At 43.6% G+C, this 18,418-nt stretch overlaps 1 protein-coding gene across 1 annotated transcript in view; it reads left to right on the forward strand.

Moving 5' to 3' along the window:
- CHN2 (chimerin 2) overlaps positions 1-18,418 on the forward strand; it is a 476,488-nt gene that overhangs the window by 389,900 nt on the left and 68,170 nt on the right. Inside the window, exon 7 of the mRNA XM_069729934.1 lies at positions 6,891-6,968. Within this exon, the coding sequence (XP_069586035.1) occupies positions 6,891-6,968 (78 nt within the window). The remainder of the gene's footprint in view (positions 1-6,890; positions 6,969-18,418) is intronic.

Raw genomic sequence — 18,418 nt, forward strand, 5'->3', positions numbered from 1 at the left:
CTATTTTTTCTATGGAGTATAATGACATAGCTGAGAAGTGAAGTGTAATTGGAAATTGCCTGTTGAAGTTTTGATTGCACTGTAGAAATATCTTGCTACCAGTCCTAGCCAAGACTAGAAAAGGGCAGCCCTAGCCTAAAAAGTTTCACATCTTCACTCTATAGAATTTGTAAAAAATGTGGTTGAAAAAGAGATTGTAAAAGGGAACCTGTCATCGTACACATGTTGCTCAAAAGCCTGGCAATATGAATCAGAGCCCAGTGCCATGATTGCACCCAGGTATATTTTTGTCTGAAACAAGACTAGACCAGCTCTGCCCCTGGCCAGCCCTTCCCAGCTTTGCCCCTGACCGGCTCTTCCCAGCTTTGCCCCTGGCCGGTTCTTCCCAGCACTATCCCTGGCTGGCTCTTCCCAGCTTTGCCCCTGGCCGGCTCTTCCCAGCACTGTCCCTGGCTGGCTCTTCCCAGCTTTGCCCCTGGCCGGCTCTTCCCAGCACTGTCCCTGGCTGGCTCTTCCCAGCTTTGCCCCTGGCCGGTTCTTCCCAGCACTGCCCCTGGCCAGCTCTTCCCATCACTGCCCCTGGCCAGCTCTTCCCAGCTTTGCCCCTGGCCAGCTCTTCCCATCACTGCCCCTGGCCGGCTCTTCCTAGCTCTGCCCCTTGCCAGCTCGTCTCACCTTTGCTCCTGGTATTTGACAGATTTTTCCCTATGAAAGAGACCTGTCAATCACCTGCAGTGGCCCTTGGAAGAGCCAGTGGTGGAGTTGGACTAGTCTGCTCTCCTGCTATGGTCCCCAGCTGGATCTTTAAAGTATATTTTCAATTAAACTTTTCAGAGAAAAATATACCTGTCTTCAGTTGCATCTAGGCCCTGATTCATTCTGCTCGTACTTTGTACAACGTGAATCAGCTGACAGGTTCCCGTTAAATACTTCTCTAAAATTAATCAATAAGAAACAATTAGTCAAATCAGTTTGAGAGGATCAGGACTATGATTGTACTACAGCTAAGCAGGTTGTTTGGCTTCTGATATGACTTCTTCCCTTACCACAAAAGGACATTGACCTGTCACATCTAGACCTGTCCTCCCAAACATAATTACATGAGGAGGAGGTCACTGTCTCCCACATGAACAGCACACTCATCTGTCGCTGTTGAAAACATTCTACTGATCTACGCAAATTAATTTGGAAACTAATTTGCAGATATATTATGATCGCCGTAATATAGCGCTATATAAGAGGCGTATATTTTGTGATCAGAGTGGCATGAAATTCCCTTAGAGCAGGGATATCATTCCAAAAGCAGAAAAAAATCCCTTTGTAAATTCTGTACATTGTTACCACTGTACATGTTGTCATGTTGGAGGTGAGATGTTTATATCCACATTTATATTTTGTGTCCAGAAATTAAATTAATTCCAGGGGTGGAGCCAGGGTGTAAGTCACTAAAGTGATTTTGCTATCCCATCTTAGAGCAGCATGATATGGCAAAGGGGATAATCTACTGCTGATAAAACACTGATTTTATAGATATAAAAAAATCTACTCTAAGGCTTCTTTCACACTTGCGTCGTGCACTGCACATCGCTATGCGATGTTGTGGAGCACCGACGCAAGCAGCGAAAGCGCCGCACAACGGGGGCAGCTAATGCATTTTTCCAGTGCATCCGCTGCCCCATTGTGAGGTGCAGGGAGGTGGGGGCGGAGTTCCGGCCGCGCATGCGCGGTCGGAAAAAGCAGACCGTCGGCAGCAAAAAACGTTACATGTAACGTTTTTTTGCTCCCGGCGGACCGCCACAACACGGCGCAACCGGCGCACGACGGTTGCGACGTGTGTCAATGCGTCGCAATGCGTCGCTAATGTTAGTCTATGGGGCAAAAACGCATCCTGCAGACAACCATGCAGGATGCGTTTTTTTCCCCTAAACGACGCATTGCGACGTATTGAAAAAAACGCTAGTGTGAAAGTAGCCTAAGAAACCCGGTAAGTGCCACATCACTGGAATCAGGGGCTCTGTTCCTATATTATGCTGTTCTCAGATTAGGTGGCAAAAACCTGGTGACAGATTTCCTTTAAGTTGCGATTTTCCGTTAATGATTTTGGCAGGTCTTATTCCTACATGCTCATAATTAACACTGGCATGTAAAACACCAGTCTTACTGAATCAGGGGCTTTTCCTTCAGTGTTTTCCTTCCACAAATCACTGTGTCTTAGTTGTGATTTTTTTTTCCTGACAGACATAGTTGGAGGCTAGGAGATTCTAGCGCAGGCCTTCATTTGGAGATGGAAGCTGGAACTGACATCAAAGCAAATATACACTCAGGAGGATTATGGCACAGTGTAAAAAGGAATCTGTCATGGTGAATTCTGTCTCCTAGTGCCGCTAATAATTGATTTTATCTGTAAGATAGGCCAGACCTGGGCAAATTGCGGCCTACACGCCACATGCTGCCCTGTGGACGTCCTTGTCGGGCCCACAGACTGGCAGAGCCAAAGGGACAGAATCAAATGCTGCAGTAATGGTGGGGCACAGTGTACACCTGACTGGCTTAGGTCTGTAGAGACGCAGGTCATGTACACATGACACCTTTTGCTCTGCGTGTGCCGACTGCAGGCATTCAGCACAATGTGCACAGCGGTCTGGCAGCGCTTGTCAGAGTGTGATGGCTGCGCTGCGCCGCCTCGGCAGCACAAGAGAGTTCATGACGGCGCCTGATGAATTCATGACCGCGCTGCCTGAGCAGTGTATGCTATAATCTGTGGTGAGCAACCATATTGACTGGCCCAAATATCTTTTCAGTCGGACCAAAGTGTGATTCTGGAACAGAATGAGGATGTCAGGATCACACTTTGGACCTCATGAACCTCTGACATGTAGATACATGAATCCACATAAATCCACATGGATCCAAATGTCCCAGGAGCTTGAGGACCAAATATTTTTTTATTATAAAATGAAAAATGACATCTATTATTTTATATGTGAAAACCCACTCTTAAAGGGGTACTCCACTAATGGACAGCCTCTTTTAAATGTCATCAGACTGCTGCTATAAAATAAAAAAAGAGTACACCTACCTCCTGCATCACTGCCCTTGGGTGTCCTGAGCGCAGTGTTTCCTACCGTTCTCGTGACATTTACAATCCACATGACAGTTTCAGCTGATCAGAGAACCGCGGAGCCAAGTGATTGACTGCAGCAATAAAATTCATATTAGCGGGATTACGTTCAGATTATTGGTTCTGCCCGCCACAACAGTCCCACCTTTTCATATGACCCCTTTGGGAAAATTAATTGCATACCCATGGTGTAGGTGGCTCAACAAGTGTAATAGGGTCTCATGTTCTCCCAAGTGACAATGCGTGGCCAAACACTGGAACCCGCTACTGCTACATTTGTCATCTTTGTTGTGGAATGTACATAAATGTCAAATACTCAAAAATAGCCAATTAAAACTTTTTTCAATGCGTTTTTCTTTTTATATGCCTTTTATCCCTTTTTTTATAAGGTTTTTGTTCCTTTTTGGTCTTTTACATAAGTAAAACTACGTTGTTTGAGATATTTCTTGGTATTTGGCTTTGATAAAACATTATTTATAAAGTCATGTGGCACAACAATTGTTTTTTTCTGCTGAAGAAACATAATAAAAAAGCATTTGCTGTTTTTACCTGCGGATATTCCTCATCTCATTCAAGCTTATGTGGAAAATCTGCAAATATAATGCATGTTTCCCGTAATAGAAATTGACATGTGTGGATTTCAAAAACAGACCGTAGATCAATTAATGTGGCGCTAAAAAAAAGCACAGTGGGCATGAGATTACTATAAATCCCATCCACTCTGCTGGAACTATAAGATGCTGAAAACACACCAAATACTCCTTGAGGGAACTTAGCCTTACGGTGCCTTCACACATCCATGTGAAATCTCCAAATGCTGCCCAATATTATATCAGACAGCACGCGGAGACATAGTCGCACAATTCACATATGACGTTCTCAAGAATGAGATCAGTGATGATGAGAGGATGTCCTATTGTGATCTGATGTTGAGGGTTACGAGAGGGTTACGATGGGACGTACTCAGTGGGTCCACTGAAAAAATCAGGCAGCACATCGATTTACACATGGATTCTATAACCAGGGAGCTCTGGCCAGTAACATGCCTGGCAACCACGTGTAGTGGATCCAAGGTCACAGTGGCTTGCATCTGTTCACATTTCACTTATTTTGTCAGGAGGTGCCTGTCAGTTTAATTTCTTGGGACATATTTGTTAATAGGGTCTTAAAAGGGTTGTCTTATCATCCTTCTTCAGGAGAACACTGCTCTTGTGCATCACGGCTTGCCAGGAGTTGATGAGCTCTGGAAGATGGACCGTTTAGACCTGCAACAGAGCTCTTCCTCTGCTGCATCAGAGAGCACAGCTGCGCTAAAGCTGGTCGGATCCAGTGATCAAGTGCTTGCATGTTACCTACGAAACTACACCATCTCTGATAGATTGCATGGGTAACCGGTAACAAGTAGTAAACTCAATTAAAAATCCCTCCGATCTTGAGAACAGAAATCATTTTTAATGAGAGGTATAGTTCAAAGTTGCTTGTTTTTATAAACACCTTGCAATTTTTCCATTTAAGACAACCCCTTTATTTCATAGACAGTGGCCAACATAGTCTAAAATTTGGTAAGTGTCCAAATGTTGTTGCATGATGGCATTCCTCTTCCTTAGCAATATTAAGTAGCTGCTGCAAAGAGTATTTCTCCCTCAATAGACCCGGTGTCCAATGTAGTAGATGTTTCGTTTTTTGTAAATTCATAGGTTAATATTAATAAATGCCAAAAATTAATGTGTACATGTACATTACAAGTCAGGACTTTTAATTGTATTGTTATACAAATTGCCAATTAAATGCAATCTAGTGCCATACAGTAAAAAACCAATATGTTAACATATACATTTTTTAAGATAGTGGTCTATGGATGACTGGTGGAATCTGAGACATCTTTTGAATATGCAGTATGTTAAAAGGAGTGTGTCACCTTCTAAAATGCTAATTAAGTCACTTATAGAAGTATGTAGGGGACTTATTCCCTATAAAAAAATATCTGTTGTATAGCTTTAAGTGGTTTAGTTTCCAGAAAAAAAAAATATGTTGTATGCAGATTAGGGAGTTTGCCATGTATTGATTGAGTGCAATCAAGCCTGAACTCAGTCAACAGCACTGCATCTCTGCATGCACACTACTAGAGCCCAGCTGCACTCAGTGTCAGTGTGCGCTCTCATCATTGGCCTCTGTCTGCAATACAGTACTGAAGCTGCAGACATAAGCCAGTAATGAGAGTGCACACTGAGGCTATGTGAGGAGTGTGTGGCTGGACTCGTACGGTGTCAGTGTGCACTCCCATCATTGGCTCCTGTCTGCAGTGCTGTACTGCAGACAGGAGCCTACATTGGGAGCACACACTGACACTGAGAACAGCAAGGTTTCTGCAGTGTCACTGTGGAGATGCAAATCCGCTGATTTCATACAGGCAGTGCTCGCTTGAGTGCTGTCAAGATGTGAAACAGTGATGACTATGCAAATTGAGGGGGTGTAACGGTGCCCTAAGCTCCTGGACACACCAAGGATGCGCCAGAGCCATTCACTTGAATAAGAAATAAATTCCTTTTTTTCTGGTAACTAAACCACTAAAATTAATACTAAGGTTATGATTTTTATAGGTGGTAAGTCTCCTACATAAGTGGCTTAATTAGCATTTTGGGGATCACAGATACCCTTTAAAATTAATCTCCAAAGTGTTGACAAAAAATAGTAGTTGTCATAGGGATTGTTGACCATCTTTAAAGGGGTTTTCCTTGTGCCAGCATTTATGGCGTTTTCACAAGCTGTATAAACACACTTATTAGAAGTCCAGGATGAGGAAACTGTGGATGAGTTGATAATATATACAATAGTCATGGACATCCTCACTATTACTCAACCCCAATTTAGTAGATTAAAAACATTGGTCACATAAGGCCACCTGAGGTTCATGTATATATGTAAGACTTGTTCTGGGAAGGGGTTAAAAAAATGTCCATACTTTATAAGGGGAATTTATTAGAGGAATCTGGAAGCCATAGATTAAAAATGATGTCCCAGAGAGAGCCCTCCACTAATCCTCCTCAGACTCCTGCGGGATTTACACTCACACCGGATATGAAAAGGGAGAGATTTTATCATTTCAAGATTAATCCACCAGCAGGATTTAGCCTGTTTTAATCTATTAGTTTCCAGACTCCAAAGTCTCTTTTTTTTGGGACACGATCCAGCCAGAGGAGCATGAGGCTTCTTGTGACGTGCTCAATCTGCAGAAGTGATGCTCCTTAAGTTGTGCAAGTGGCTTGTAAATCTTCTTCCCTCCCATCCGCTAGTAACTTGTGGTTGGATGCTGTTGCTGAGGAGGGTCTTTTGTCTGTGATCAGTGTGAGGGCTGCCGTTGTTTCAGGCACACGTCTGTCTTGAGAACTAACACAAAGCGGGTCAACTAGTTATTGAAATGCAGAAGCTTCTTCCATCCCACAAGACAGCCCATTCAAGTCACATGTCGGAGGTCTCTGCAGAATGGGCTGCAGCTGCTTCAAATCTGCTGTGTAGCATCAGAAGCAGCTGGACCAACCTAGTGCCTGTAAGCCTTCAAGGCTCAGAGGAGGAAACTCAAAAGATCTGGGATTCTGACACTATGCTCTCTGAGGAGCTATGGTTGGAGAGTGAGAAGAACTATACAGCTGTCCAAAAGTCCAAAAAAGGCAGGAAGCACCAGGAGCTTCTGGCGCTGGCACTGGGGGTGAAAGTGGGTGGCAGGAGTGCATTATTGTGGCAGCCTCTGAAACTCTTTGCCTATTCACAGATCACCTCTCTGGTCAGAAGAGCAGCCCTGACGCAAAATGACAACCATTTCAACTACGAGAAAGCACACAACTTCAAGGTAAGAGACCCCTTCTTCATCTTTTCACATTGTCCAGATTAGAGTTCTTGTTGCCACAAGTCCTATAAATGAACATTTCCTTGTAAGAACACGGTTTTGCCTCTTTACAGTCATTTAGACAATCTCGGACGTAACGAGAAGCATCGCCTTTGTCTGGAATTCCTTGTTTAACCACAGTGGCCAACTTTCTTTCTTGCTAATGCATCTGACAGGAAGGAGTTATTGGCAGCCAGCGAGACATCCACATTGCGTTAACCCCTAATCTGCACTGCCAACACAGAAAGCAGAAGAGATAATTACTTGGAATTCATTTAAATAGGGTGAAAAATCACATTTCATGCTGATCTAATATATCTATGTTTTTACATATGCTTTTAGTAGAGCGAATATTGTCAGTTAGCAAGTTCTTCATGCTAACAGGCTGTGTGTCTTACATAGGACTGCACATAAATTCTGCCAGTTACAATCAAACCATCCAACTGAAAAGAGCTACGTAAATGACAAATTCAGCTCTTCTACGTAAGTGTGAAGCGTGCAGTTACGACTTTTGTTGACCTTCCATTTTTTGGTTACTAGATGTAACGAAGCAGGAATCATATGCCAGTGTTTCCAACTAGGGTTCCTTGAGCCCTGATCAGAGGTCACCCAAAACACAAAACCAATGAAACTCATCCTTTTACAAAAGGAAAGCCTACAACTGAACGAGAATTGTAGGATGGCTTACCAGTCTTTACACAATTCTTTTTTATGGCAGGTATGGCTTTAGGAGCTCTCCAGGAATGAAAACATTTTTGATGGTTCCAAAGCTGTAACTAGTGTCGGCACCACTGACATCTGCCATCATGTTTAGCACACGATATTCCTATTTTATATAGTTATAAATGTGAAAAAAAATGCTCATGCAAATCAAATTTGACAGAGATAAGCAAATTCCCATAACCCTGGTCGAGCAGCCACATAAGTAATCTGTGACCACTGGATAAAAGCCCTGCAAACCGAACCGGCATCCTCAGCTGCTCTTCTAATTAGCCATCCGGGCTCTACGTCATTGCTGAGGCGTGACGCACACAAGAAGGCTCGCCAGGAGGGCTAATACTGATGTGACCCCTTGACCAGCGACCTGCAAATCCATCCTCTCATCTCTAGTGACAAACCTATTGAAAATCTCACACACAGAATGGTATTTTGACTAAGTATTCTCACAGGGGTTGTTCCCTATCCCAACTTCCAGGGGTGCAGGTGCAGTCCTTGTAGGCAGAGTGAAGTTGTACCTCCACATTGCCGCCATATCGGGAAGCTTGATTAACTAGGAGTCACAGTAGAGGGGAGCCCCTTTAATTACTTCATAAAAGGATGATAAGTAAACTACCTATTAAAACTTTAAGGTTTTGGTTATTGACAATTGCACAAACAAAAAAACTGTGATGTTTTTTCTTTCTTAGGTATTAAAGGGCTATTCCAATGACTAACACTGAAGGCATACCATTGTGGTTTACACTGATGCTTCAAATAAAGGTTTCACAGCCCCTTTGGCTTTTTTTCTGGCACGGCAGGAGCTTTGTCTGGATTTTGCAACACAGCAAAATTCTAGTAAATAGGACCGTGCTGTGTCAGGAAAAAAAAAATGAAAGGGGCCGTAGCTTTAGTAGGCTTCTCAAAGTGTGCTCCTTCAGTGGTCAGATATTAATAGTAAATCTTATAGATATGCACTTAAACTTAGTCACCAGAACCCCCCTTAAAGAGTAATGATTTGATTTTGGCAAACAGACCCTCCTCCTCGCCTGTTGTACTGGTATAGAAGAGACTGGCATTGTTACCTATTGCTTGTATGCTACTGCACAATTTTTCACGTACTCCAATCAAATTTAGTTTTCATTTTACTATAGTATTACAGGACTACAGCGGGGGTCTACGAGTTACCCCTAAGACACTTTCATATGTAACCTTGTGAACCCTTCCTAGTCTTCTGAACTAACGCTATGTATAGATGCTAGATAGATCGATGGATAGATAGATGGATGGATGATGGATGGATAGATAGATAGATGGATGGATGGAGAGATGTTTGGATGAGAGATGGATGTATGGAGAGATGGATGGATGGAGAGATGGATGGATGGAGAGATGGATGGATGGAGAGATGGATGGATGGAGAGATGGATGGATAGAGAGATGGATGCATGGAGAGAGAGATGAATGGATGGAGAGATGATGGATAGAGAGATGAATGGATGGATGGAGAGATGGATGGATGGAGAGATGGATGGATAGAGAGATGGATGCATGGAGAGAGAGATGGATGGATGGAGAGATGGATGGATGGAGGTATGGATGATAGAGAGATGGATGGATAGAGAGATGGATGGATGGAGAGATGGATGGATGGAGGGATGGATGATAGAGAGATGGATGGATAGAGAGATGGATGGATGGAGAGATGGATGGATGGAGAGCTGGATGGATGGAGAGATGGATGGATAGAGAGATGGATGCATGGAGAGAGAGATGAATGGATGGAGAGATGATGGATAGAGAGATGAATGGATGGATGGAGAGAGAGATGGATGGATGGATGGACAGATGGATGGATGGAGGGATGGATGATAGACAGATGGATGGATAGAGAGATGGATGGAGGGATGAATGGATAGAGATGGATGGATGGATGGATAGAGAGATGGATGGAGGGATGAATGGATAGAGAGATGGATGGATAGAGAGATAGATATATATTGTTGTATATTCTATTATTGTAAAAGGACAAACAGAATTCGAAGATTATTATTAAATCTCATTTGACAGATGGGACGCAGGCAGACATATTCGTACATGATTGTGTCTCCCCCCCCCCCCCCCCCCCGGGAGCCTCGGTCCCCTCCAAGTAATTACTGGACCGTTACACACATCTGTTTCAATCTCTGCCGAGTTCATTCCGCTGTTCCTTCATTACATGAGACTTCAATAGGAGGACATCCCAGAGAAATGACTGATCTGCAACATGTAACGGTTGTTTTACAGAGCACTTTTTATTACGCTGCAAATTGTTTCTGTCATGAAGAATTATAGAAAATCGCCTGAATAGCTGATTCCGGATTGATACCCCTCAGTAATAATCTGACATAGATGATGCAGAACGACTGTGTGTGCTTTAGTTTTAAAGTACAAATCTTAACCCTTTGTAATAAAAGTGTTTGCTCTGTTCTGGTAAATGTTTTATAAGAATATAAAAGTGAGTAAAGTACATGGTGTTCCCAATCCACTGCCTTGTATCCAAGGGAGATATTCAAGGGCAAAGAAATCAGTACTAGTTGGCATCTTACAAACACAAAGAGAAAAAAGGAGTAACGAAAAACACCACAAAAAAATAAAAGAAAGTTCTTTTATTAAATCATCATACAAACAAACATATGCTACATAAACCAAAAAGTCAATCAAAATACAGCAAGGAGGAAACAAAGCCAGGACACTGAGGAGAAGCAAGCAGGTCTATAGTATGACATGGAGTAGCAGAGGCAGCCACATTCAGGTGCAAAATATCATTCACATGTTAACACCCAGTGACACGTATATATCGCTAAGCAGTAACTGCACCCATGTGCTGCCCCAACATAAAACGCTGTGTTAAGTTAAGTGCTTACCCATAATAAGTCCAGACCTGGATGCAATCTCCCAGCAACCCCTGATTCGCGTTTTGCATGTGTGTGAAACTATAACCTGTCAAACATCTATTGATCTAGTCAATTTACCCTTCAGTTCAGTATATAGTATACAGTGTATAGTGTCAGTGTATAGGTAACACTGACTCACCAGTGACGTCTCTAGGTGAAGTCCTTCATCTTTCATCCAGCACAGACCGCCATCACTTCATTCAGCCAGGACCGTCTTTGCAGGAAATAACACAGTTATCTCGAGCTCCGCTTGTAGAACACATTACTTAATTTTTCCCAACTTGTACATTACACCATATGAAGAAAAAGAGGCAACATAGTGTCACTCTACACAGTAACAGAACCGCCCCCCCCCCCTCCATTTAAAACAGTGTCCTCAAAAAATAAAATAAATACATCACTGCAGTAATAATATCCCTTATTTAGCCCCTATGGTAATAATAATATCCCCCATCCTGGCCCCGTGTATCTCATTCCTGGCTCCAGCCATATGTTCTCCCATCCTGCCCTCATGAGCATCCATCCTGCCCCATATGATCTTCCCATCCTGCCCCATCAGTCTCCATTGTGTCCATCCTGCCCCATGATCCTGCACGATTTGTCTCCAATCCTGCCCCATGTCTTTCATTCTGCCCCGTGTCTCCAATCATATCCCGTATCTACATTCTACCCATGTCTCCAATCCTGCCCCATCTGTCTCCAGTCCTGCCCCCAGTGTGTCCAGCATCTCTGCCCCGAGTGTCCAGCATTTCTGCCCCCAGTGTCCAGCATCTCTTCCCTCAGTGTCCAGCATCCCTGCCCCAGTGTGTCCAGCATCTCTGCCCCCAGTGTCCAGCATCTTTGCCCCCAGTGTCCAGCATCTCTGCCCCCAGTGTCCAGCATCTCTGCCCCCAGTGTCCAGCATCTCTGCCCCAGTGTGTCCAGCATCCTGCCCCCAGTGTGTCCAGCATCCTGCCCCGTGTGTCCAGCATCCTGCCCCCAGTTTGTCCAGCATATTGCCCCCAGTGTGTCCAGCATTCTGCCCCAGTGTGTCCAGCATATTGCCCACAGTGTCTCCAGCATATTGCCCACAGTGTCTCTAGCATATTGTCCACAGTGTGTCCAGCATATTGCCCCAGTGTCTCCAGCATTCTGCCCCAGTGTGTCCAGCATATTTCCCCAGTGTCTCCAGCATATTACCCCCAGTGTGTCCAGCATATTGCCCACAGTGTCTCCAGCATATTGCCCATAGTGTCTCTAGCATATTGTCCAGAGTGTGTCCAGCATATTGCCCCAGTATCTCCAGCATCCTGCCCCAGTGTCTCCAGTATCCTGCCCCCAGTGTCTCCAGCATATTGTCCACAGTGTGTCCAGCATATTGCCCCAGTGTCTCCAGCATCCTGCCCCCAGTGTGTCCAGCATCCTGCCCCAGTGTGTCCAGCATCCTGCCCCCAGTGTATCCAGCATCCTGCCCCCAGTGTGTCCAGCATCCTGCCCCAGTGTGTCCAGCATATTGCCCCCAGTGTGTCCAGCAATCGGCCACAGTGTCTCCAGCATATTGCCCCCAGTGTGTCCAGCATCTCTGCCCCCAGTGTCCAGCATCTCTGCCCCCAGTGTCCAGCATACTGGCCCGGGCCCCCCGGATTTCCGCCCATTTGCAATAAAAAAAAGGTTCTCCTCACCTGTCCGCGCTCCTTCGGCGAAGCTCTCTCCTCGCAGCTGAAGCGCGCACTCGCCGGCGACTGACAATGACATCAGACGCCGGCGACGTGCGCGCTGCGGCTGACGTCAGCTGCCAGCCTCCAATTGGCTGGTGGCTGTTAACTATTGATGTGCAGGCGCGCGCCCGCACATCAATAGCGTTTAACTGCCGCAGTGCCGGTAGGGGCCCGGTGAGCAGATGAGAAGAGGCCCGATTCGGGCCCCCTCTGCCCACCGGGCCCATACTACGCCAGTCAGGGCAGTAATGCCCTGATGGCGGCGGGCAATCTGAGCGGTAGCCCAGGGCCCCCTCACACCACTGGGCCCTGGGCTACCGCCCAGATTGACCCTATTATAATCTGCCCCTGCATATATACAATGAGGAAAATAAGCATTTGATACACTGCCAATTTTACAATATTTCCACCTACAAAGATTGGAAAGGTCTGTAATTTTAGGTACACTTCAACTGTGAGAGACAGAATCTAAAAATAAAAACCAGAAAATCACATTGTATGATTTTTAAATAATTAAATTGCATTTTATTGCATAAAATAAGTATTTGATCACCTATCAACCAGCAAGAATACTGGCTCTCACAGACCTGTTAGTTTTTCTTTAAGAAGCCCTCTTACTTTGCACTCATTACCTGTATTAATTGCACCTGTTTTTATCTTGTCACCTGTATAAAAGACACCTGTACACACACTCAATCAATCACACTCCAACCTATCCACCATGGCCAAGACCAAAGAGTTGTCTAAGGATATCAGGGACGAAATTGTAGACCTTAACAAGGCTCAGATGGGCTAGAGGAAAATATGCAATCAGCTTGGTGAGAAGGCAACAACTGTTGGTACAATTATTAGAAAATGGAAGAAACACATGATGACTGTCAATCTTCCTCGGTCTGGGGCTCCATGCAAGATCTCGCCTCGTGGAGTAAGGATTCTGGGAAAGGTCAGGAATTAGCCCAGAACTACAAGGGAGGAACTGGTCAATGGTCTGAAAAGAGTTGGGGCCACAGTCTCAAACATTACAGTTAGTAACACACTACGCCATCACGGATTAAAATCCTGCAGACATACAAGGTCCAGTCCCGTTTGAAGGTTGCCAGTGACCATCTGGATGATCCAGAGGAGGCATGTGAGAAGATCATGTGCCAGATGTGACCAAAATAGAATTTTTTTTTATCAACTCCGCTCGACGTTTTTGGAGGAAGAAGGGGGATGAGTACAACCCCAAGAAAACAGTGGGGGAAACATCACACTTTTGGGGTGCTTTTCTGCAAAGGGGACAGGACGACTGCACCATATTAAAGGGAGAGTGGATAGGGTTATGCATCACAAGATTTTGGCCAACAACCTCCTTCTCTCAGTAAGAGCATTGAAGATGAGTCATGGCATCCAGAGTGGCACAGTAAGAAGCATTTTAAGGTCTTGCAGGGGCCTAGCCAGTCTCCAGACCTGAACCCAATAGAAAATCTTTGGAGGGAGCTGAAATTCAATGTTACCCAACAGCAGCCCCAAAACCTGAAAAATCTGGAGAAGATCTGTATGGAGGAGTGGGCCAAAATCCCTTCTACAGTGTGTGCAAACCTGATCAAGAACTACAGGAAACATCTGACCTCTGTCATTGCAAACAAAGGTTTTCGTACCAAATATTAAGTTCTGTTTTTCTATTGTACCAAATACTTATTTCATGCAATAAAATGCAAAGTAATTATGTAAAACCCATACAATGTGATTTTCTGGATTTTTTTAAAGATTGTCTTTCACAGTTGAAGTGTACAGTACAGACCAAAAGTTTGGACACACCTCATTTAAAGATTTTTCTGTATTTTCATGACTATGAAAATTGTACATTCACACTGAAGGCATCAAAACTATGAATTAACACATGTGGAATTATATATACTTAAAAAAGTGTGAAACAACTGAAAATATGTCTTATATTCTAGGTTCTTCAAAGTAGCCACCTTTTGCTTTGATGACTGCTTTGCACACTCTTGACATTCTCTTGATGAGCTTCAAGAGGTAGTCACCGGGAATGGTTTTCACTTCACAGGTGTGCCCTGTCAGGTTTAATAAGTGGGATTTCTTGCCTGGGGTTGAGACCATCAGTTGTGCTGTGCAGAAGTCTGGTGGATACACAGCTGATAGTCCTACTGAATAGACTGTTAGAATTTGTATTATGGCAAGAAAAAAGCAGCTAAGGAAAGAAAAACGAGTGGCCATCATTACTTTAAGAAATGAAGGTCAAGTCAGTCGGAAAAATTGGGAAAACTTGGAAAGTGTCCCCAAGTGCAGTGGCAAAAACCATCAAGTGCTACAAAGAAACAGGCTCACATGAGGACCGCCCCAGGAAAGGAAGACCAAGAGTCACCTCTGCTTCTGAGGATAAGTTTATCCGAGTCACCAGCCTCAGAAATCACAGGTTAACAGCAGCTCAGATTAGAGACCAGGGCAATGCCATACAGAGTTCTAGCAGCAGATACATCTCTACAACAACTGTTAAGAGGAGACTTTGTGCAACAGGCCTTCATGGTAAAATAGGCCTTGCGCAGGAGAGTACTATGGAGGACAGAGAATGAACTTCAATCCAATATTGCAGCCAGCATGCAGCCAGTGCTTAAGGAAAGGGTAAATAAAACACCCTATGGCTGAAGATTGTTCCCTCCAAATTCAGGTGACAGAGTCCCTTTAAGTATATAATTCCACATGTGTTAATTCATAGTTTTGATGCCTTCAGTGTGAACGTACAATTTTCATAGTCATGAAAATACAGAAAAATCTTTAAATGAGAAGGTGTGTCCAAGCTTTTGGTCTGTACTGTACCTACGATAAAAATTACAGACCTCTCCATTCTTTGAAGGTGGGAAAACTTGCAAAATCAGCAGGGTATCAAATTCTTATTTTATCCACTGTATAAGTCAACCTTGCTCTGTCATGTTTCAAATAAAAATACCTTGTTAATGTTTTTGAAGCCTTTGGGAGTACAATGTGACAATATGGCCCTCACACTAGAAAATGTTTTGCACTTCTGCCCTAAACAAATACAGTCCACGCACACCAGACCCCTAAACAAATACACACTATGCAATAAACCACCTGAATTAAAACATGGAGCCAAGGTAAGGCCCCAGGTCATGCCCTTTCTGTATACAGATGATCCACTCTCCAGACCTCCTTATGTCAAATAAGATAAAAACCCTAGGCCAAGCCTCTTCTATACATGGATGCAAACCAAATCACGACCCATACAGTCCAGACTTCAGACCTCCACTTATAAGGCCTCTTTCACACGGCGCATTGTCTCATTTGTCCAAACAAAACAGGATTCGGGCGTATGTTCCGACGGATCCATAGACTATAATGGTGCCCACAGAATCCATATGTACTCTGTCGTGCATCATTTTCAGGCATGTACGCCTACTGGAGGTGGACACTCATATGCCTGAATTACATAAGGGGAGTGGGGGTTTGGACGTAAGCTCGGACTGGACCTATGAACGTGGGACAAAGCGCAATGTGAATGCACCCTAAAATAAGATAAAGATCCTAGGCCAGGCCTCTTTTGTATACAGACAAAATCATGTCTCCATACAGTCCTCATTCTAGACCTATTACTGTAAAATAGCAGAAAGACCCCAGGCCAGTTTTGCATAGAAATACAGACAAGACCATCAATCTATATAGTCCACACACCACACTCCATGTTGTAATTTGTAAGCTATATAACCCAGGCAAGGTCCCTTTTGTATACAAACCCCAGTCCATATTCTGCTGTATACAGCCCATAGTCCAAAGACGCCCAATCCAAAATCTTGCTGAAACCACCGCTGTAATTAAACCACAGACCACAAACCTTCTTTCGACATACCCCATACCAGAGTCCCGGAGTTAGTGTAACCGCGGGCTGAACATCGAGGGAAACTTGTGGAGCATTCATCATTAATACCATGAATAAATTGTTGCAGAAGTGGGGTCAATGATTGGGGACTCAGTGCAGGGAGAGGAGCATTGTAACTGCATCATTCAGATACTCTCCTCTCCCTGCTCCTGCTTTTCGCTTCCAGGCACCACCACCATACACATTACTAGGGCCACCAGGACAGAACAGCTCTGTGCCCTAATGAAGCCCAGTAGTAAATGTGGAAATAATGAAGTGGAAAAACAAAAGTAAAATGGTCATTTTGTCTTAGTAAGAATGCAAATTATTCTAAAATGTTAATTTTAATAATTGTAAGTAATGTTTGTGGCACATATTGCTGTCAATATCTGTGTTTTGTGATATTGTGTCTGTGTTGGGGAGCACAGTGATGTCTCAGACATAGTGTCTATTGCACAAGCTGAGAAATAATGCCCTGAGATTTACTTTCTCTGAGGAAGCTTTCAGTATAATGTTGAATAGCTATTCATCTATTAAGGGAAACATTTGTCCAAAAGGCTCTTGTTACTGTTTTTCTGAAAATAAACATAGATACAGACGGGTGAAGGCGATGCCGGCTTTACATTCCAGACAACGCAGATGGTCAAGGGTTGAGACAATCGGCTGGTGGACAGAAACAGATACATTGTGGTGTCAGGATAATCATGTATACTGACATCTTTGTGGGGTCTTATGTCTTATCGGTATCTTGCATTTTCTTGTAGACTACTGTTTAATGAAGAGCAGTTTTCTTCTTTCTTTTGCCCTGGCCAGAAATGTGACTACAGGTTTTTGCCAACTATTTACGGTACATCACACTGACTTTCATATCTATAAGGGCATCCAGGAACATTTCTTGTGAGTCTTATCTGGTTTAGATAAAGCCTTCTCATATTAGGGTTGTGATGCGGGAAGATCTCATTACTAGTAGTTGTCATGGTCAGCCCTTATCTGCTGGGGAAATTCACGAGAACAAAGCGTTAGGCATTAGCTCATTGAAATCAATAGACCTCTATTGATTTCCATTAACGCACTTTTTCTTTATCACTTATTAAATGCTCCAACGCACCCATACATGCCTGTAACAGACAACCCTTTACATCACCCATAATGCCCTACTTACCGTATATCTGAATAATACATGTGAATGTGTATTACACTTGACTAAGAGCTGCTGAGCCTAAGCAGCCAAGAGCAAACCATTATGTTCCCTTAATTGTGTCAATATCCCCCTAAACGTCTACTATTCCCTTAAGAGGCAGCCAGTGATGCCAATCTTACAGTGTCCCATAAGTGCAAACCACAGTGTGGCATTTGTTATAGCCAAAAGTATATTTGTTAATTAGAGCCCCATGTGAGTCGTTAGGAGTCCCCCATATGTTTCTGCCACTGTCGTCACAAATGTCATCCACAGACACCCCAAGTGTCCAGGACATTGCAGACTATGGATTGGACACAGTGGATTTAATCTCCACCATGTCTTTCACTATATATAAGTACGGTATGTTAGACTATACAGAATTCAGCAGAACAGATGCAGATTGTTATCATACTGCAGAGAAGCAGGTAAAAGCCAATATCCCCAGTATGAAGGTATGAAGACTTTCTTGCTAAGTCAAACATTTATTGTCATTTGTTTTTGGCCGGGAGTTACACTTTAAACACACTAAGCTTAAAAACTAATTTGGACAATGTTCATGATAATCCATTAGTGCATTTTTATGTTTCTTTTTCCATTTAGTTCGCTTTGTATAGACGTTTCTTCCTGGAGCCATGCAACAATCAGATGGCAAGAAAATTATCCACTATATTGTTCTGCTTAAAGAAACACTGGAGTGGATAGTAGTTGACTCATTTGGCCATTACATTCTCCCCCATTTAGAATAACCGTTTAAAGACTTCAAGCAAAATGTTCATGTATAAAATGTGGAAATAACCTTAAACTGCTATTCGGGTTTAGTGTAGTGTTCCAGCTCCAAATAGCTTTTAAAAGCTAGTGAAAAGTATGAGGTTCCTTGAGGATCACTTCTAAAAACATATAAAAATGCCACAATTGCTTGGGCCAGGGAACGTCCTGTGGTTTCATGGAGTATAATTTTGGCACCTGCTGTACCTACAGTAGCTCAGACTGGCAACCTACTGTAGTACTTATATTTTGGCCTGGGCTCTAGA

Source organism: Ranitomeya imitator, chromosome 6 (genome assembly GCF_032444005.1).
Source record: "Ranitomeya imitator isolate aRanImi1 chromosome 6, aRanImi1.pri, whole genome shotgun sequence".
Taxonomy (NCBI): Eukaryota; Metazoa; Chordata; class Amphibia; order Anura; family Dendrobatidae; genus Ranitomeya; species Ranitomeya imitator.